The sequence below is a fragment of the Medicago sativa genome, chromosome 1, assembly GCF_051527215.1.
Source record: "Medicago sativa cultivar Bolivia chromosome 1, Bolivia_mono, whole genome shotgun sequence".
Taxonomy (NCBI): domain Eukaryota; kingdom Viridiplantae; phylum Streptophyta; class Magnoliopsida; order Fabales; family Fabaceae; genus Medicago; species Medicago sativa.
In genome coordinates this window covers 93,242,769-93,263,944 of record NC_140749.1, presented here as the reverse complement: position 1 = coordinate 93,263,944, position 21,176 = coordinate 93,242,769, and the positions used below count along the sequence as shown (strand labels likewise).

Below are 21,176 nucleotides of genomic sequence, written 5' to 3'. Positions count from 1 at the left end.
TTTTTAATGTTTTTTTTGTTGTTGTGTTTTTTAACCTCCAAAATAGAAACTTTACCATGTACACATCTACTTCCACAACTACAAACATTTAAAATACCAATTTTACCCTTTTCACTCTTTCTAAAATTTCCAAATTTAATATAGTTCGCCACTACATTACTTTTCCCAATGTGATGAATATGTGTGTTTTAAAATTTCCAGATTTCAAAACAAATTGGTGAAAGTTGATGGGTTTGCTTAAATTTTTATTGGGTCCATTAAGAAATGTTCCCTTGATTTCCTTCTAACCCATACACCACCCCGCATGGCTAGGATCGAATAACTAATTTGGAATTTAATTTGTTTATTATTTTTTAAAAAGATAATAACTTATATAATATTTGCCATATTGTTAGTGTGATTGAAAAAGATAAGTATAGTTTGTCACTTTAGTAAAAAAGAAAATAGTTTATTACAATATAAAAATGCAAGATATCTATTTCTATAATTTTAATCAAATTGAAAATAATTTTAATCAAAACCAAAATTTCATAAAACTATGTTCGTAATGTGTACGTATTAGCACAATAAATAGATATGACAATCAAGCACATATTTCTCGTCTACACGTTAGTATTATATAAATGTAATAGAGTTAGAATTTACAATTATTTTGTATTTCAAACTTCTTTTGGAGGAATATTTTAAACATATATAATAGTCATGATCATATGACATATATGACTCTAAGAGTCATATTTAATACATGACAACTTAGGGAAAATAGATTCAACTAGAGTCATGTAGATGGTTGGCGGTGTTATTGGTGATTGGTTGTTGGGGTTCCTTGGTGATTGATATACATTGTTTCAAAAGACATATTTAATATGTGAAAATGAAGGGAAAATGCATTGCGTATGATTTTTCTAATCATAAAAATTTTATTTTTTAATGATATTTGGTTTCTATTATTTAATTATTAAATTTGGCTTGTTCAAAAAATATATATTTAATTATTAAAATTTGTAATATTAAATTCATATCGTAAAAGTAAAATTCTCAATTTTAGATTAAGTTTAAATTTAAATTTTAGACAAAAGTATCAAAATTTGATATCTAAAATACCGTATGATTAATTTGATATCTTATTATGTAAAAGAATTAAAAAAAAGTGTTGTTCAGGGAACAAAATTAAACAAAGGTGTAATAACAAAAAATTAAAACCATTCAAACATAATAACAAAAAGGCTTACATGTACGTTTGACCCCCTAACTTTTTTAATCTTGCGATTTTGGCCCCTATGAAAAAAATGACCAATTTAGTCCCTATGAATTAGCCGTTTTGCAATATTCATCCCTTTCACCAATTTTGACCTTTTCAACGCCTATATGTCACTTCATTAAACAAGCTGGCACGCCACGTGTGTAAATAACCATTTAAAGAAAAACAAAAAGGCCACGCATATAAAGACACAAATTAAAAAAATGAAAAAAGAAAATGGAATGGAACGTGAGGGATCTCCAACGGTAAGAAATTAGGGTTTAAAAATCCCCAATTCTTCCCCAATCTCTACCTTCTTCCTTATTTTCTTCATCGATTCATAATCAATTCTTCATTCAAAAATCGATTCTCCATGAACCTCTTATATTCTTCCCCGATTCTTCTTCTACTTATTCTTCTTCTCACTCAATTTTGAGCTTTTTCCTCCATTGTTCTTATTGGATTCCTCGTCATCTTCTTACTGGGTTTGCAGGAAAAAAAATGGGTGATAAAAGCACACAACACTCCCTCACTAATTCTTTCTCACAAATCGACAACCTCCTTTGCCACCTCCAAGCACTACCTCCCTCTCCCAACCTAACAAAAACATATCTGACCTAGTTGCCATTTTGCTAAAAGAAAGGTAAAAAAGACGACTGTATCTACTACCGTCCCCCACCTCCCTTCGTAAGTGATCATTTAACCAACTATCATTCCCCCTCATAACGCTAAGAAAATTTCTCCACCACAATGATGATATTATCCCCTCATCGCCAATGGTCCCACCGTCTTCACCATACCTTGCCGCTAAAACTCTATACCACAAACAACTTTTTTGATCCCTCGACCTCCAACACCATTTTCCAATTTAAGACAAATTAAATTCCCAAGCTTTTCTCATCCCTAAACCTTCGTCCTCTTGTTTACGTCAAAAAATAATGTCCCAGTTTATCCAAGATACCCCCCCCCCCCCAAAAAAAAAAAAAAGATCCAAAGGAAGTAATGATATATGTAGGAGCCTTGAAGAAGGAAATGAAGTGGACCGGGAGAGAGGAAAAACATGTTATTAGAAGAACCAACTGGACACCCAAATATAAATTACGACTTTTCCACCCAGATAGTCTAGAGGTAACTCGTTCTATCAAAGGTTTCCACATAACGTCCTCCGTTTCATTTACCAATTTCAAGTGCCATGGCCTTTTCGTCTTTTTCATAATCCCTTACCATCCTTTATATCTAATCCTAGCAAACATGCTAACCCTAAGTGCCAAACCCTAATCCTAACATTTTGGCTCCAAATTATTTCAACCGTTAGATGAATCTATTTTGATTAATGTCGATTTTAAATTTAGTGGCGCCAGGCATTTCAAATTGTAAATATTGGGCTTCTCACTGACAATTAATGTTGGTATATTTTCCATGTAAACACAACACACGCGTTCCTCTTCCCAAAACAAGCTCACGCGTTTTCTTCTTCCTCTTATCATCATCACCACCGCCAACCATCTCTCCCCATCCATCGGTGGCGACCACCAAAACCTCTCCCTCAATCCACCGATGTTCTCCCCCTTCTGTTCCATGTCTTTCCCACTTTCACCGTCGTAATTCTCCTCTCATACCTCGCCGTCGTCGACTCCACCGCCACTTTCTCTCCATCGCCACGGGAATAATGAGATTAAGCGCGAAAGTGATCGACCTAAACTTATTCCCTTTCTCCAGGTACTCAATCTGTTAACTTTTTTAGGTTAATTAAGTGTAATTTCTTTGTTTTATTTTTAATTTGTATGCTTTTTTTTTAATTTTACAATAAAAAAAAATCTGGGTTTGGATCAGTTTCATTGACATTTATGTTTAAATAGTTATTTATATCTCCAAAAGATGATTTTATTGAAGAAATTGGGGTTTGTTCAGGACATTAACAAGTCTGAGTTTGGCTATGTTTCATTTACATCAACGGAAATTACTATTTTTTATGGGTAAAAGATGATGATGATGTTAAAAGGTCTTGGTTTTGTTTCAGTTTTTTTTATTTTTTTTGTAATTATAAATTGTTGTGTGGTAAATATATTGAGGGCTTTGCAAGGATTGTGAATGATAAATGGTAGTATAGAATTAGCTTGATGTAGTAAACTTGCTGGTTGGAACAGGGTGATGCTCATGGATGATGGCTAACTGTAACCTTTGGATGTGTACACTCAGGCACCAAAGTTGTTTTCAGTCTGCTAACACCCAACCCCTCTTTCTCTGTAGTGTTTTTATTTCCTTTTAAGTTTTATTTTAAGTTCTTGCTCTTATAATAGATTATTTTGTGAATAATTCCACTAAGTTTTTTCATGTGCTGAATGCTAATTGCCCAATCTTTCTATATGGCAGTTGCAAGGATGATTGTGTAACCTTTTGTCTTTACATCAACTCCATTTTTCACATGTTAATTACATAATTTTTCTCAATTTCATCTAAATGAATGATTTGTTTCAACGTTTATCTTTGTTTTGAACTTTAAAAGCAATACAAGCACCTAATGTATTTCAGAATTGTGAATTTCCTAAAAGAACAATGGATATATACCTTTTTATGAACAATAAGGTTGTTTTTAAGATTGGGATAAAATATCTTATACTCAACGAAAAACAAGATGCACTCGAAATATTTCCAAATGGTTCTAACTTGAAAAGGATTTACGTGCTCTAATTGTTGTGATACAGTGTAAGTCATTTTACTTTATCTCTCAGGACCAGTTTTAACTCATTCACTGTGTAAATCTTTTTACTTTTTACTTTCCAATTGCAAATGATAGCTTCATATAAAAAAGAAGTTTGGTTCCACATTGTTTTAAGTTTTGTAGTTTTTGTTTTAACATTGTTCTTTTTAAAATGAATCTTTTTATTGGTAAGAAGAACATTCTAATTGTTTTTTGATCAATCTAGGGATTTTCATATTGGTGATTTCACAAATGAAGGTATTTTGTTTTTCATTTAACGCTGCCCAATTTCATGACATCGTCTGTCTAATTTATTTTAAGAAAAGGATAATATTTTACTCTAATTTATTTTAACCATTAATGTTTTAATTGTTGAACACTAATGCATCGACCACTTTGCTCTTTTTATAGATTAGATAAGCTCTTATAGTAAGCATCATGAATTCTTAATACATTCCCTTAAAAAAAATGAATTCTTCATATAAAGTGATGTGACCATATATTCCCAGAGATTTTAATTTTGTTTGTTCCTTTTCTCTGTTTGTTAGCATGTTGACCCTACATACTTGCACTTTTCATGTTTTTTTAGCACCATTGACACCTTTGGCATGAACATAATGGTACCATGACATTTACCTCTTTTGTTACTATACAAGCTTCACACTTCCTTGGTGATGCAAGCTTTCTTTTTATTTTAATTTTCTAACATTCTGTATTTTATCTTTACTCTCAGCACATGTTTCTCAAGCATTCAGCAGTATGTGCTTAATATGTCCTGTTACTGCATATGTTCTATCATCACCTTTTTTTTTTTGAGGAAATGTTCTATCATTACTATTGCTTAACATCAGAGGTTTGGTGACAGCCTGTAAATAAAATCGAGGAACTTCTTTTGCAAACAAGCCGTTAAAAAAATATAGAAAATAAACATAGGTATTGGATGTAATCTTCTAGCCATTTGTCATAACTATGTGAACATATTTGAAGGTAGTAATTGTTGAATCTGTGTTATTAAGGGTGTTCTTGAATCAATTATTAATGCAGGTAAACTCTTCTTACTTGGCTTTATTTTATATTTAACTCTAATGATTATTGTCTATGATGAAGTCTTAAGACAGAGTCTTAGTTTCCAATTAATCATGTATCAATGGAGAATTTCCTTAAAGCAAGGCAATAAAGAAAAATCATTTAAGATTTTACTTTTATCCATCAAAATAAGCATTGCAAGAAGCTTAGGCCATTTCTTATTTAAGAGTTATACTGCCTGCTACAAGTTTGAGAACTGTACTGCCTGATGTCCGTTTCTTATTTTATCCATTTTAATATAAGTCATTCCTGGTGGACTCATTTTCTGTTCTGATTCAAAACAGGTAAGCTTAGGCCAACTCTAGGAGCAGAAATGTTGGCCTTCAATTCTTTTTTAGCAATATCAACCGGTTTCTTAAGGCCAACAAATAAGTTAAGGCCGTCAGTGATGGTGCTCCTATTTACCTTTTAATCGTCTTTAAGTATCTTGCCGCTAAGGTAATCGTCGGTCTCCGTTCACATTCATCTGCAATTCATTTGCCTACCATTCACATATTTGACATGTATGTGTACCATTCTTTGATTATTTAGCTTCACTTCATAGTCAATTTTTCACATGCTAATTAAAAAGATCGAGGTCTGTACATTATTATTTTTTTGTTTATAGTTGCATTAACATGATATATGTAATGGGCTCTATACTGAGTTCATTTTCGTTAATGCATTTGTAGCAGAAGATAGATCTAAACTTATGTGGATTGTAAAAGTACAATTATTTAACTTAGTCCAATAAATGTTCTTCGTATATGATTGAATGGTAGTAGTTAATAATTTGTGCAAGGACAAACCATTGCATACCACTGCTATGACATCATAGTTTCAGTTTCAGTTAGGTTCTTTATCTTATTTTTCATTTCAATTTGGTCATAATGTGGTCTCTCTTTACATTCAGTATAGAAGTGATTGTTACACAAATTATAGCTAACAAACAGGTACGTAGAGTTCTTCAATTTGGCTAGGTGCATGCTTATTTCTACCTCTAATTCTTTTATTATTTTAAAGCTATTTTACTATTATATATCATATGATCATTTTCAAGTAACAATATATTGCAATATTTAATTAATCCCTTTTTCACGCAGGTTTGATTTGTAGTTTCTAGAATACATCAATATAAGTGTTATTGCAATTTTTGTATTAGGTTTTGTTAGGATGGTACTATGGCAAGAATAATCCTAAGTTTTTAAAGTTTCATTTGAAGTTTTAATTCTGCTTGAATATTGCATGTCTTAACACTTGAAAAATAGGCATAGGTGTACCTTGATTGCTTAAACTTTTGTAAACAAATTCTTTGGAAAAGTCGATTGAATGGAAAGTTAAGATTCGAAAAGATTTGCACATCCTATCAATGATGTGAACTCTGTCGTTACAATTGGCAGGGATGAAACTCTTCGGCAGGCCATCGATTTAATACATGACAATTCCCGTTCTTAAAGTGAAATTGGATTCTACTCATATCTGAGTTTTATGTGCATGTAGTCTTGGTTTTAACATTGATGTCTTGACTTTTACAATTTAGAAATTTATGCAATCTTTTGGATTATGTTATGGTACAGGCCATGTACGCTTCATAGAAAAACCAGGTGGCATTGCAGAAACGTTGATGATGTTTTAATCCTGCTAGATTGTTAGGTAACTTGAAAGGAATAATGTTTATAGGTATGTTCTTATTATGCATATTTCATCAACCTGCCATTTGACATCTTTATTTATACAAGTTAACAGAAACAACATTGATACTAAAACTGTCTGTTATTTTGAATATGAAAACAGGTTAACAGGGAACTAAGTCAGCAGTTTTGATAAGTTGTTTCAGCGCCCATCCTTGAGTTAATTTGAAATTCCAAGTCTATTGACTCAACATTGTTAATGCAAAGTATTCTACATAATGCAATAGGGCACATGTTTAGCGTTTTGAATTGCGTATTGAGTTATTATATTTTCTAAAGATATTTTATTTAAATATATTTTCTAAAGATACTTTATTTAAAAGTTGTGTATCCAATACCGTTGTGTCGTGAGTGTACTTTTATTAAACTCATATTAACTTAATCGTGTTCGGTTATCAAATAACTTTTACGGTGCCTTATATTTCGTCAAGTTATGTGTTTTACTATATATGACCCGTGCGGCAGCACGGGTAGACGATCTAGTTGCACATTATATGTTCCTGCCTAGAAAACAAATCTAGGATGTAACACCTTATTAGAAACTAATAACCTAGTATTTTGAGAAATGTGTGACAAGTCTACCGTTGTCTCTAACACAATAACCTTTTTACAGCGCCGCCTTCCTGGGGTATTGGAGGTGTTGGCCCCCTTCCTCCCTGTTAGGCAATCTCGGGTGTAGCCCCCACTTAATATTTCTTCATTTGTTGACAATGATTAGATGACATACAAAATGATAACATTTGGTGGCTACATATAGGAGAACTCTACTGTTGTAGGGACTCCTCAGATGCTCTTGGTCAGTAACCTCCAGCTTTTTGGCTACTCCAAGTCCTGATCGGCCATATCCACCCCTCCGGCTGCTGAGACTTTTTTAATGTTGCTAATAAGTCGCATCTTGCTCCTTTGATTGAGTCCCTCGGGTACTTAGCACAAAGTACCGAACAAAATTCCCAAGCATCAAGCCTAAAAGGAGAAGACACTCTAACAGACCACATGTTCCAAATATATTGTTAGACTTCAGATCGGGAACCAAAATTGAATGTGGCAGTTTCTATTTTGTCAAGTAGTTATTTTAGGACAGTTATGTTTTATCTTTATGTCAGTTATGTTTTATTAATTAATTATTAATAGAGTCTGTTATATGTTTTAAGGATAAATAAGAGAAGGGTCAGACATAATTAAGGGGATTGTCTGGAAGTTATTGAGTGGTTATTGAGAGAGACTCAACTCTGGAACATTTGGGAAGGGGAGAGGTCAAGCTCTTGAATCTTGGTGTCTCTATGTTATGTTATTTCATATAAGTATTGTACTGTGTGTCTATAATATTCTGGTAGTGAATCATTTACTAGAATTTCTATCAATAAATTGTTAGTATTGTGTAATTTGTTTCTGTTCAGAACCGGTTTCTATCACGAAGGTGCTATAACTACCGAAGCCCCCGAGCGTGGACCACAACACAATCCACTTTACAGCTTTGTCTAGTACCAACTAACAAACTAACCTTCGCATAACACAACCTTGGTGGAACAGTCTGAGGTGATTCTCGAGGTCCATGATGGAGGCCTGGTGGTAATCTCACACACTCTTGTTTATAAAATGTATTTTAAAAAATAAATTATGGACTTGAGGATTTGAACCCATGACCAATAAGTTATGCAAATTCTAAAATCTGTTTGCCAAATTATATATTTATAACCAAATTAATTTTTTTAAGATGTTATTTCAATCTAGAATTTTGAGGACTAAAGCCCTTGCCTGGGAAGCTTGACCCCTGGGCCAGCCCTGACCGTTGTACCATCATGAAGCCTTCACGTCACCACTCTGTCATCATCACCATTGTGAGTTTTCCTCCTTTATTTCACTTTTGTATCTTATGATTAGTTTAAGGATTAGGGATTTATGTTTCTTTTAACTAGGCTAGTAACTTCAACAGAGAAAACCATAGAAAGGTAGAAAGATGGTGTTTGAATTGTTAAATTAACAAAGTTAAGAGACTAATTCCCAATTATTTTACCTAAGGTATTCATATATGGATCCTCCATGTTAAGTTATTTAAACTAAATAATTGAAAAAGATTCACATTTGAAAAATTATAGACAAATTTCATTGAAGATTTGGATGGTCTGAATACAATTTGAAAGTTCCTTAAAACTTGCACTTAATAAATCCACCAAGTAATTGAACTTAAACTTAAACTTGCACCTAATAGTTTTATTCATTCTTCCTATCTACATTTCCCTCCATCTTGGTTTCTACCATAAAAAAAATCTCCCTTCATCCACAACTTTATCAACAATATGTTGACAGCCATGTCTGCATCCAAGATGATATGAATGAAATGAATCATGTGGTATCTTAATGTTTCAAGCCTCAACTATCTACGTTATTATTCTCTAATCGTGAACTTGTGAAATTGCCTGCTCGAGATATTTGAAAGTTTTTTGATATTTTAAGACACCCATAAGCCAAAAATCGATGTTATCCACTGTAACTATATTTATGTACTAGGTGAAGAGGAATGCTCTGAGCTTCTAGAGGAAGTTATGTTTGCTTGGTTTGATCAATCCTTTTGTGGTTTAAGGAGGTAGTATTTAAAAGGATGAAAAGTAGGAAGTGAATCTTGAGCCTTTTGTGGGATGACTCAACCATGATCTTGGTTTATGTAATAAAGACACTACCCACATGGCAACTTGAAGGGCTTTTAATTGAAGATAATATTTTGACATCATGGATTGTTTGGTTGCTTTTAGAAAAAAGATGGTACAGAAAGATATAAGTTAATTCCGTCAGTTGGAGCTTTCTTGAGTATATGATGAGGAGATTAGGTTTTAGTGCCAGGTGGTGTAGGTGGATTCGTGCCTGTGTTTGTTGTGGAAACCTGTTGGTGTTGGTGAATGGGAGTCCGACAGAGGAGGTTAACATCCAAAGGGGTCTGAAGCAAGGGGATCCGTTGGCTCCGTTCCTTTTCTTGTTGGTGGTTGAGGGCCTGAGTGGCTTGGTCCGGTCGGCCGAATCTCGTGGCTTGTATCAGGGGTTTAAAGTAGGAAACTCAGGTCTATCTATCTCTCATCTCCAGTATGTGCATGATACCTTATTCCTGTGGGAAGCTTCTATGGCTAACCTGTGGTCCCTAAAAACCATTCTTCGTTGTTTTGAGCTTGCTTCGAGGCTTAAGGTTAATTTCTCTAAAAGCTCTGTCATGGCGGTGAATGTAGGGAACGAGTTCCTTGGTTTGGCTGAGAGTTTCCTTTATTGTAGAGTTGGTTCTGTTCCCTTCACCTACCTCGGGCTTCCGGTTGGTGCTAACCTCTACCTCCAAAAGACTTGGCAATCGCTCCTTCAATTGCTTGCCAGCAGGCTAGGCTTCTGGGGGAATAAGTACGTGAGTCTGGGGGTAGAGTTGTCCTCCTGAACTCCATCCTGAACACCATCCCTATCTTCTACATGTCAGTCATGAAGATGCCTCTCTCGGTGTGGAAGAAGGTTGTTCGTCTTCAAAGGGAGTTCCTTTGGGGAGGGGTGAAGAGGAGTAGGAGTATCCCTTGGGTCTAGTGGGAGGTTGTTTTTAAGCCTAAGCGGGAGCGGGGTCTGGGTGTGAGGGATCTCTGTCATGTTAATCTGGCCCTTTTAGCCAAGTGGCGGTGGCGCTATCTGTTAGGGGATGATGGTCTGTGGTGCGATATTCTTACCTCCCGGTATGGGATTTGTTATCCATCCCCTCATCTTGGTGGTAGGCCTTCGGGCCTCCGAGGTGTGTCCTCTTGGTGGTCCAACATTTCCCTTTTGGGTAGTGATAGGGATGCAACTGGGGATTGGTTCTCCAATGGGGTTACTAGGGTGGTTGGGGATGGTCTATCGACTCAGCTTTGGCATGATCCGTGGTGTGGGCCAACTATCCTTAGAGTTAGGTTTAGGAGGCTTTATAACCTCTCCCTTCAGGTGGACATGAAAGTTAGGGAGGTAGGTCACAAGGATAGGGGGTCTGGGTCTGGGACTTCAGTTGGAGGAGAGCTTTGTTCGTCTGGGAAGTAGATCTGTTTTTCGATCTTCTTTCGGTCTTCACTGAGCCTAAGGCGGTTGTGAAGGATGATGTGTGGTCTTGGACCAATAGCTCTGATGGTAGGTACTCGGTGAAGTCTGCGTACTTGACCCATATTAAGGGTCTGCCGGCTCAGGTTCCCCTGAGGGGGAGGTGTTGCAGGTCGTTGCTAAAGTTTGGAAATCATGGGCTCCGTCTAAGGTTATTGTTTTTTCGTGGCAGCTCCTTCTTGATAGGATCCCTACGCGGAGTAATCTAGTTAGGCGTGGTGTTCCGCTTCCGGTGGGTGGGGTGGGTTGTGCCTTCTGCGATTCCCGTCTGAGTCGTCGGTGCACCTGTTCCTTTCCTGTACCCATTTCTTTCCGGTGTGGTATCAGGTGTCTAGGTGGTTAGGTTGGGAGTTTGTCATGCCTCAGGGGCTAGCTAGGCAGTTTCAGGTCTTTACAGGTTTAGGAGTGGGGAAGAGAGTTAGGTTAGGGTTACTTTTGGTTTGACATGCTGTTGTTTGGACCATTTGGGCATCCCGGAACGACCTTATCTTTGCTGGTGGCTTACCCCAGGAGGAGTCTGTGGTGGACAGAGTGAAACTCTTAGCTTGGAAGTGGTTTTGGGCTAAGTGTCCTGCCAGTTCCTGTTCTCTCTTTGAGTGGGAGATGCAGCCCGTCCTGTGTTGGAATCAGTAGGGCTTTGTGGTGGTTTGTTTTCCTGGGGTTGCTTGCGGGGCTGGGTGGGGTGTATCTCCTCCCATCCCGGGGTGGCTTTTTGGCTTTCCTGTTGTTTTCTTTTTGCCTGCAGGTGTTTGTTGTGCTTGCGGTCGCTTGTGACCCCAGCTTTTGGTGTTGTTTTCTTTTTTCTGCTGTTTGTATTCCTTTTGGGTAGGTGTGGGTGTTCCCTTGGCCTCGTGTGTGGGGCCTCGGGTGATCCTATTGTGGTGGTTTCCTTGGGCGTTGCTTGACGGCTCTACTGGTGTATTTGTACCTCTATTTTTTTTCCTATTTGTTAAGATATATATATTTTGCCAATCAAAAAAAAATAATATAAGCTAACTTTTTCAAAAGTTTTAAAAATAAATCCTTGAATAGGTTTTGTTTTTAGAGGCTTAGAGAAAGGTTAATTTATTTATCTTGAGGGGCAAGATTCCATGGTGTCTATGAGTCATGACATGTTGTTGGCCAACCCTTTGTAGAATTGCACTGTTTTTGAAATTTGGTTTAAGGAAATTAATCCAAAAAAGGTAAAGGATGAAATAATTGTGTGAAGATGCATCAACAGAGCTTTATGAGTTGGCATTTTAACTTTATGATGATGCTACACTTGGCTTTAAGTATGGTACAGTCTAACTCTATGAATCAAATCAATCTATATAGAATTTAACAAAATTTGAGTAACTTTCAATTACGAATAGAAATATTATGAATAAAATTTTAAATTCGCTTGACTATCCATATTTACACGTTGTATTAATGAGATTAATTGGTCAATGATAGGACCCTGTTTTGTGACCTAGTACAATACAATGCCTGAACTTAACCATCATCAATTTTTTTTCTCTTAGGGTTGATTTGGTTGAGACACTTGATTCATGATATAATGTGAGATCTTTGTTCACTTTCATGCACAATGACTGTAGCAGTATGAGATGGAGTAATTGAGAAGAGTTCTAGATTCCGCCAAAGAAATAATTTACATAATAATTTATATTGTTTCAAGGTAAATAAAAAAAATCGACATTAATCTATTATTCTAATCAAATAATCATATACCACCAATCGGAGTTGAAGTACGACCTCTCCGCCTAGAATTTCGACGGTGGCTCTCAACAAATTTTAACTCTCCATGTTTGTTAAACATTTGTTTCTCGTCCGAAGTAATATTACACTCAGGTAGTGGAATGTTGTACTTATTTGTATTATAGCAATATGAGTAGTGCATATAACGTCTACGAAACCTTCTCATTTCGAGGCGTCCCATGGGGGTCAAGGCAGCGTAGTCTTGCGCTTCCAGATCATAAGAGCAAGAATCGTCGTTTGAGACGTCTTGAATCGAATCAACAGAGCAACCCTTGACGACTAGGTCCTTATATTGAGCTACAAAGGGAGCATATTCATATTTCACCGGGTAATGACCACCACCTTTGGCACCACCTGTGGCCCAAGGTGATGCATCCCATATAGTAGCATACACTGACATTGGCTTTGATGGATACTCACTTCCCATTTCCTCATTCCGCAACACCTCTCGAATCGGAATTTCATCAATGTAAAATCTACAATAATTCATCAAAGCATGTGATAAGTATTATAACTATTAATTAGTTATATAGCATGAATGTAGTAAGAAATATGGATACACACTTACATGACATTTTGCCGGGTCCAGAGAATACTGTATCTGTGGTATTCTTGAGTTGGGTCGAACCAAAGACCGTAGCGCTCTTCACGGCCACGGTCAGTACTTCCATTTCCATACAAGTTGGTTTGAAGTTTCCATTGTTTTCCGGCTATGTTACCCAAGAACTCAAAATCAAGTTCATCGTGCGTTTTCCCGAACACTTGCTGGTTTGTTGTCTGTAACACCAACGAAAATTTCAAAAATAAATGAATGCTAAGATTGCTAACGCATGCAATTAATTCATTTCGTTTTTTTTTCCGTAGACTTATTCCCTTTAGAAAAATTTGATATATAAATTGGAGTTTCAATCACGATACTGAATCTATCGATTATTGACTTTGCAACTAGTTTCGAAAATCATTCACCAAACTAAAAGAAAGTTTAAATGGTATTATGTGTTTTTTTACTGATCACATGAAATAAAATAAAAGTAAGAAAAGCAACGTGTGAAATATGTATATTAATAAGTAGAGAATCCCTTAATAACTAAAGCTGAAAATAAGCACCAAACACAATTTTGAAGAAGTTAAATTAGCCCACCCAAATTAAACTCGGGGAGAATCCAACCTGAGACCTTGAAGAGGAGCACACTCCCAAGACTCAAGTCAATACCACCAGACTAACTCAAGTGGGTTCCAAACACAATTTTTTTATTTCATTGCATCTCCAATACAATGTTGTTGGATTAAGCCATAAATTGAAAAGTGGATACGAAAGGGAAAATCAAAGAGCAAAAACCAAGATAATTATACTAATCATTCAAAATCGTATTCTCTTTCTATCACATTATCAACATATCACATGCATATACAATACTACTCTCTTTTACCTCAATCTGTCTTACACGTTTGGGATGTCTAAGAAACATTTTTCATAAAATTATACGTGTAGATTGTGTGTGCCTTTAGAATCAAGTAGGATTTGTGTACTTACATAAAACGTCACGCAAACACCAGCAGTATAATTCGATGGTAACTTGATCTTTGCGCTAAAAAGTCCGTATTTGTACCTATTAGAGGTATTGAAACCAGACCCTATAATATATTCATCATAAAAAAATCCGTCAATTCAAAAACAATACCAGAAAATATAAAAAATTTATGTTATGAAAAATAAAATAAAAGCTTATAATTTACCAGTGTTTTTATTGAGGGAGATTTGGACAGAGTTACCATCGAATGATGGAACAACGTTGCCAAAGACATGAGAAAAACCATCATTGTATGGTATAGTGGCTAACTCATCGAAAGCAGCATTGACATTGTAACGGAAGAGAATAAGAAACACAGAAAAAGAGAGCACAAAATTATTATTATCCATACTTGTTTTCTTTTCTTCTTTCTTCCTGGGAGTAGTATATATTTTTTTTGATCAAATAGGATATATAGAGCAAGGATTATTATATTAAAAAAAAAAAACTGGTTCATTTCTTTTCATAGAAAAAAAGGTGTACACGTTCATTTAAAAAGGTATAGTATTTAATTGCCCATAAAAATATTCCATATCTTATTCAATATCTTAATTTGGCGATCAATGTATTCTTTTTTTTTTTTTATCAAAGCAATGAAAATAAATTGCAAACAATGTATTCATTGCATTGTTAAAACTAATAATCATGATTGCTTCAAAACCGACTTCATATTAATTTTGTTCACAATCTTTGCTTTATTGTTCGTTTCTACAATTTTTTCTTCAAAACACTTCTGCAAACCTGAAAAAGTAAAATTCCTTGATTTTTAAATGGTTATTATCAATAATTTTAAGATATATATCAAACAATATATGACAATACATCCTCTCAAAACAATACACCTTTCAGTCAATATTATAAACAAAAATTTACATTTTATATTCATTTAATTAATGATGTATATGATCTTTATTATAGACCATACACATCATTTAATAAATGAATCTAAAATATTATATTAATTTTTGCTTATATTAGGGACCGGATGTGCATATGGCAATATGTCCTTAAAAAAACAATATGACAGTATTTCGAAAATAAATCATATTAAATATGACATCATATTTGTACACTTATACCTATTTTGGCATTTTTTAAAATCAAACCTCATACATATCTCTTGTTAAAAAGGGTGGAAAAGCTATGTCTTTTTTTGGTAGAATGACAATGAAAAAGTATAAAAAGTAAAGAAATAAAAAAACATAAAAAAAAACTTAGGTTTAGTGTAGAGCGTAGACCATCAGACCTTAACACTGTCTCTAACTCCGACGTAAAACTTCTCAAAAGGTCATATGGTTAGAAGACCTACGTAATATGAAAGAAATTTTTTATAGTTTTTTTTTACAGTATTTTTTTTTAGGTTGTCCTCAAAATTTTATTTGTTTCTTTCTTCTTAAGTAAATTTTGATTATATATTTTTCTTTTAAAGTGAGATTTGATTCTATTTATATATGGATGTTTTGTCTTGAGGCAATTATATATGGAAATTACTATTTATTTTTTCTTTTAAGAAAGGAAATTATTAATTATTAAACGTGTATTTTTTTTTACAGAATTCAAAACGTGTATTAAAATTGGCAATAAATCACTCGTGCAACTTTTTTTTATTGCAAATTTGTCCCTGAACTTACTAATTTTTTTTTACTATAATAACAATTTATTATGGAAATTAATTAAGTGTGTATTAAATTTTTTATAATTGGCATTCAATAATAAAAAATTGAAGAAAAAAAGTGACCCTGTAATTTTATTTTTTTAGGTTTTTGACAAAAAAAGCCTAAAAAAAATAAATTAAATTGACCATGTAATATACGCAATGTTTGAAAAATGTCTCTCTAAATTAAAAGACATGTATTCTAATTCGATTCTTCTTATTTTAGATCTTATAATATACACGTAGTCCGAAAAACTAACCTAGATGTTGAATTTGTTCATGATTTTTTTTAAGCATGTTTAGAATTTTTTTTTTTTAAGAGGCATGTTTAGAACGTTAAATTATGAATTTCTTAAGCAATTCATAATTGATTCGTGTACCGTTTAAAATTTTCAATTACATGTTCAATTTTCAATATTTAGAGATTAGATTTTGCACTTTGCGCGTCGTGGATACTATGACTAAGAGGAATCTATGGTTGTTTTTCTTCCTTTTAGATACATGAAGTATAAAGGGAAATGATATCATCCTCACTAAAAACATATCGGTTCTGATCATGTGTCCCATCCAAAGACTGCTCATCATCAGGTGCTAAATGATCACCCCGTAAAATTTTCAGAATTTCAACACTTTTTAAAGCATTGTTGGTTGGAGTTGACAAGATTGCAGGAGAAAAGCTAACTGGCGGCTTGCCAGGACCCAGTGCTACTAGAGTGGTTGTGATCGGCACAACTAGAGACAAATCAGAAGAGTCTTGAGAAGCAATCACATTCATATATGAGTCCCTAGCCATGCTTGAAGATGAAGAGTTGCAATTGGGGGAGTAACAACCTCCCAACATCAACAACCTGCTCCTAAGTGGGAGAATTAATTTTATATGCCTACAAGAAACCAAGTGGATTTAAGTTGGAGGGTGAGAAGGTGAAATACTTAGATAGTTCAGGATTTAAGTTTTGGTACACTTATAAGTTAGATTGATAAACGGGATAGGTATTATTGTTGATAAGGAGTGGAAGAAATATATTGTTGATGTAAAAAGAATAAAAGATCGAATCATAACCCTAAAACAAGTCACCATTAATGTTATTAGTGTTTGCACATCTCAAGTAGGGTTAGAAGACCTTAAAGTAACGTTTTGGGAGGATTTCGAATGTTTAATTCAGGATATACCATTAGGAGAAAAAATCTTTCTATGAGGGAATCTAAGTAGGCATATAGGGAGTCGTTCAAGTATTTTTGTAGGCTTCTATGAGGGGTATGGCTTTAGGGAGATAAATATAGAGAGTAAATCCAACCTAGATTTTTCATTTGCTTTTGATCATACTACAACTAATACGTGATTTAGGAGAAAAAAAGAGCATCTTATGACATATTCTCAAATATAATTCTTTCTTAGTAAAAACCAAACATAAAAATTTGTTTGGAATGTATAGTTATATCTAAAGAGCACTTGACAACCCAACATAAAGTATTGGTTATAGATGTAAGAGTTGAGAGGAGAGAGAAGAGAATAAGCGCGGCTCCGAGGATCAAGTGATGGCAAGGGGAAACAAAGGTCTTTATCAACACAAGATTTTAGAGGGAGGTTTCGAGAAGCTACAAGGAAGTGCAAATGATATGTGGGACAAGATTACATGTGAGATCAGACAAGTAGCAAAAAAGACAATAAGAGAATCAATAGGTTTTGGATATATAGGGGTAAAGAATCTTAATTAGTGGTGCAAAATTTTATCGGACATTGGTAAGACTGGCAATGTTGTATGGAACAGAGTGTTGGAGGGTGAAGAACCAACGCGTGAATAAAATAAAAGTAGCGAAGATGAGGATGTGACATTGAATTTGTGATAAGACTAGATGAGATAAGATTAGAAATGATCATATTAGAATGAGAGTTGGGGAAGCTTTCACATGACCAATCTGTATCACCACCATTGTTTCTCTTTGTATTGTATCTTATGATTAATGATTAATTTAAGGAGGCAAATATTTTTGGTTGGGTTTAAAACCAGAAAGGAAAAAAAAAGTACAAATATGGTGTTAGAATTGTTAGATTGACTCAGCCACAATTTCAAAAGAGCTATGTTATATCTCTAGAAAAATAACATCAAAGAATTAAGAATAAAGAGCTGTGTCTTGAAAAAATTCTTGATGCTATTTTTCTAGAGAAATAGCATTTTCCATTTCAAAATTACTTTACCTATTGTATGCCCCGTTTTATTGCAACACATAATGAGAGTATACAATCCAATTATTTATGTAATCTATGTTAATTATTTAAACCAACTAATTGAAAAAAAATTGAATGAATAATTATAAACAGATTATATTGAAGATTTGAATGGTCTGAATACAATTCAAAAGTTCCTGAACACTTGCACATAGTAAATCCGTTAAGTAATTGAACTTGAAACTTAACTTCTAATAGTTTTCTTCATACTTTCTATTTACTTCTCCTTCCATCTTGTTTTCTACCATAAAAATAAACTCCTTTCATGTAACAAAGCATGCGTCAAATGATCTCGTTATCCACAATTTAATCAACAATATGTTGATAGGCATATGTCTGCATCCGAGCTGAAATGAAACATGTGCTCCAATGATCAAGACTGTCCATGAAGTCCTTCTTATCAAAGACAGTGCCCAATATCTGCAACTATAACTATAATGTTTATCATCTCATTTAAGTTCTGTATTATAATGTTTGCCCTCGCAACGTCAAGCTTCATTCCAGCCTCAACTATTTATATTATGCACATGTGGCGGACTTTGATATTCATCTAAGCTTGAGAAATTGCCTGCTCAAGATATTTGAAAGTTTTATGATATTTGAAGACACCCATAAGCCAGAAATCAAAGTTGTCCACTGTAACTATATTTATGTACTTCTGCGTTGGCTTCGCAACATTTTGACTTTCATTCACACACTTGATATTCTTTAGTGGAATGGCAACCTGTGCATGAGAGATATACATACCATTAAGAATTTTAAAAATCTTGATTTAGAAAAACCGCGAGATATGAATAGGTTTGTGTATATTAATCTGGGACTTACCTTATAGCGGATCCTACGCATTTGACCTTTCTGATTAAAGACTTTTATTGATCTGTCACTGCAAAAGGCAACCTTCTCGTTCGAGATGAAGAGGAAACCAGCTAGAGGGCCAGATGTGGTGGATAGATAACACTGTGAAATTTTCAACAGGTTCTCGTCCTCACTCACACTAAAATACCGCATAAACATTTTCTCCACTCCACCCACTTGAAGAATTTGAGCCCCTAAGCTCAATTTTCTCTTTATTGTTTCAGAAATGTTTGCTCTCAGTCTTACTGAAATTTAAAAATTATATATAATAGGATTAGACACGATCAAGTAAATGACTATACGAGGAGTTCATAAACTGATAAAGATACTGCAAACAAAAGGCATGGAATTCACAAACGATGCAATAACAATTGGAAACACATCTGAGTCTTACAAGGTTACTCACCATGTTCTTGAACTTTTTGTGAGAGACTATCAGCCTTCCTAGCAAGCCTTTTCTTGTTCGAATTTGTTAAACCTGAAACGATAAAGCACTCAATATTGGTAAAACCATCAATACAGATGTTCATGATTCGTCTGTAAAGGAAATGGAAGTCTTACTTTTGCTTTGATGTTTGGATGGATATTGACATTGATGAGAGTTAGAATCAAGTAAGTATTTGTTAACCGAATTTTGAATCTGATGGTATATGATTGGAGTTCCAACAACTAGCTCATGAAGAAGTGAGGTCTGCATGTTGAATGATTACTAAGATTTGTGCTTTGTTGAAAAGACTAGCAGTAGAAGTTGAAGAGGAATGTTCTGAGCTACAAGAGGAAGTTATGCTTTCTTGGTTTGATCAGTCCCTTTGTATTCTAAGGAGGTAGTATTTATAGGAATGAAAAGTAGGAAGTGAATCTTGATACTGTTGTGGGGTGACTCAACCATGATCTTGGTTGATGTAATAAAGATATTACTGTCATGGCAACTTGAAGAACTTTTATTGAAGATAATATTTTGACATCATGGATTGTTTGGTTGCTTTTAGAAAAAGATGGTAAAGAAAGATATAAGGTGACTTTTTCAAAAGTTTCAAAAAGAAAGAAATCCTTGAATAGGTTTGTTTTAGAGGCTTAGACTAGAGAAAGGTTAATTTATATTTCTTCATAAGCAAGATTCCAAGGTGTATGTGACATGTCGGCCAACCCTTTGGAGAACTGTCCTGTTTTGGAAAATTGCTTTAAGGAAATTAAACCAAAAAAGTAAATGTATACCAAACCAAAATATGTAATTGTGTGAGGATGCATCAGCAGAGCTTTATGAGTTGGCATATTAACTTTATGATGCTACACTTGGTCTAAATTCTCTTGCAGTAAGGTAGGTATATTATATACAAGTAATATGATGGCTAAGTTTGTTCTCTGTGACCACTTACACAAAGTTTCATGTTTGATTCTCTACGGTGTTAATTTGGGTGCGTTAATTTAACTTCTTCAAAAAAAAAGTTGTCAACAACACTATAGAACTATGTTCTTTGATTTTCAGAAAAGGGTAGATGATATGTACCTTAGAGTATCATTGTTAACTTCTTATACCTGTAAGTAACCCATCTGTTGTTATATTATTCCATTTTCTAACTTAGCAAAATTCCATGTTCCATGGTCATATATTATTCTTTTGAATATTAAGTTTACCATTCCTTCCTTATCCTTTAACCATATCATAGCCCTGTCAGCAAACTCACTTTATATAGCTTGACCTTAACCCAACTAACAGTTCAGCTGGTGGTTTTTTTCTTTTGTTGAGAGATAAAATACAATTGATGCACATCTTAACTTGAATAAAAAATAAATAAATTTGGTCAATGTTAGGATTAGAGATGCAAGACTCATCTTTGAATGACGTGGATCCACATGGAAATGATGTGGTGATTCCCTTTTTCAGAAACATGTGCACCATCTCTTAATTTTTTGCTATATATTTCCTTTTCCACAAACCATTGATTGATATATGTCTTCCCCCCCCCCCCCCCCCCCCCCCCATCATCCTCAAATATTGATTGTTTCCTTTTTCATTTACCAATTTCAGGTGCCATGGCATGGCCCTGTCTGTATTCTTTTTCTTTAGCCCTTAACAACTACTTTACTTAATTATACAACACATGTTTTGTCATCATACACGTGACATTGTCCAATGAAACCAAACCATCAGTTGCTAGTTCCCATTTTCAAAAGGATGACTTTTTCTAATGATCAAAAAATTGTCCTGATAAATGCATCAACATATATTCTATATAAATAAATCAATTGAAGTCCAACCACCCATGTGCCAAGTTTATAACATACCATGGAAGACTTTAAACATAAAAAGTTGCCTTACTTAAACAAATACTCATATCTTGT

General features: G+C 34.4%; 2 protein-coding genes and 1 long non-coding RNA gene across 7 annotated transcripts; 1 reads left to right on the top strand and 2 right to left on the bottom strand.

Moving 5' to 3' along the window:
• Positions 1–2,667: 2,667 nt before the first annotated feature.
• On the top strand, positions 2,668–7,110 carry LOC146959291 (uncharacterized). 5 transcript variants are annotated; one of them, XR_015024893.1, is made up of 6 exons: positions 2,668–2,959; positions 3,388–3,486; positions 4,168–4,199; positions 5,312–5,465; positions 6,584–6,686; positions 6,801–7,110. It is a non-coding gene; the product is annotated as an uncharacterized LOC146959291 (long non-coding RNA). The 5 variants fall into 5 exon arrangements; XR_015024890.1 differs by lacking the exon at positions 3,388–3,486; XR_015024892.1 differs by having other exon boundaries at positions 3,388–4,199.
• A 5,188-nt stretch (positions 7,111–12,298) lies between these two features.
• LOC146959290 (putative xyloglucan endotransglucosylase/hydrolase protein 30) lies at positions 12,299–14,447 on the bottom strand. The gene is made up of 4 exons (XM_085753390.1): positions 14,264–14,447; positions 14,061–14,161; positions 13,095–13,303; positions 12,299–13,002 (listed from the first exon to the last, which is right to left on the bottom strand). Exons 1-4 carry the CDS (start codon positions 14,445–14,447, stop codon positions 12,492–12,494), a joined length of 1,005 nt encoding a protein of 334 aa, XP_085609516.1. The 3' UTR covers positions 12,299–12,491.
• A 3,602-nt stretch (positions 14,448–18,049) lies between these two features.
• LOC146959289 (putative GEM-like protein 8) lies at positions 18,050–20,409 on the bottom strand. The gene is made up of 4 exons (XM_085740855.1): positions 19,395–20,409; positions 19,240–19,311; positions 18,804–19,078; positions 18,050–18,702 (listed from the first exon to the last, which is right to left on the bottom strand). The coding sequence occupies exons 1-4, from the start codon at positions 19,528–19,530 to the stop codon at positions 18,529–18,531; spliced, it is 657 nt and encodes a 218-aa protein (XP_085596981.1). The 5' UTR covers positions 19,531–20,409; the 3' UTR covers positions 18,050–18,528.
• Between the last annotated feature and the right edge of the window lie 767 nt (positions 20,410–21,176).

What these genes read in the sequence shown, in the direction of transcription:
- LOC146959290 (XM_085753390.1), bottom strand. Translation starts at nt 14,447, where the DNA reads ATGGATAATAATAATTTTGTGCTCTCTTTTTCTGTGTTTCTTATTCTC. An exon ending in CTCCCTCAATAAAAACACTG is followed by an intron (nt 14,162 to 14,263) that starts GTAAATTATAAG and finishes AATATATTATAG; the next exon opens with GGTCTGGTTTCAATACCTCT. An exon ending in TGGACCCGGCAAAATGTCAT is followed by an intron (nt 13,003 to 13,094) that starts GTAAGTGTGTAT and finishes GAATTATTGTAG; the next exon opens with ATTTTACATTGATGAAATTC.
- LOC146959289 (XM_085740855.1), bottom strand. Translation starts at nt 19,530, where the DNA reads ATGCAGACCTCACTTCTTCATGAGCTAGTTGTTGGAACTCCAATCATA. An exon ending in ATCCAAACATCAAAGCAAAA is followed by an intron (nt 19,312 to 19,394) that starts GTAAGACTTCCA and finishes TTATCGTTTCAG; the next exon opens with GTTTAACAAATTCGAACAAG. An exon ending in ACAAAAAGTTCAAGAACATG is followed by an intron (nt 19,079 to 19,239) that starts GTGAGTAACCTT and finishes TTTAAATTTCAG; the next exon opens with TAAGACTGAGAGCAAACATT.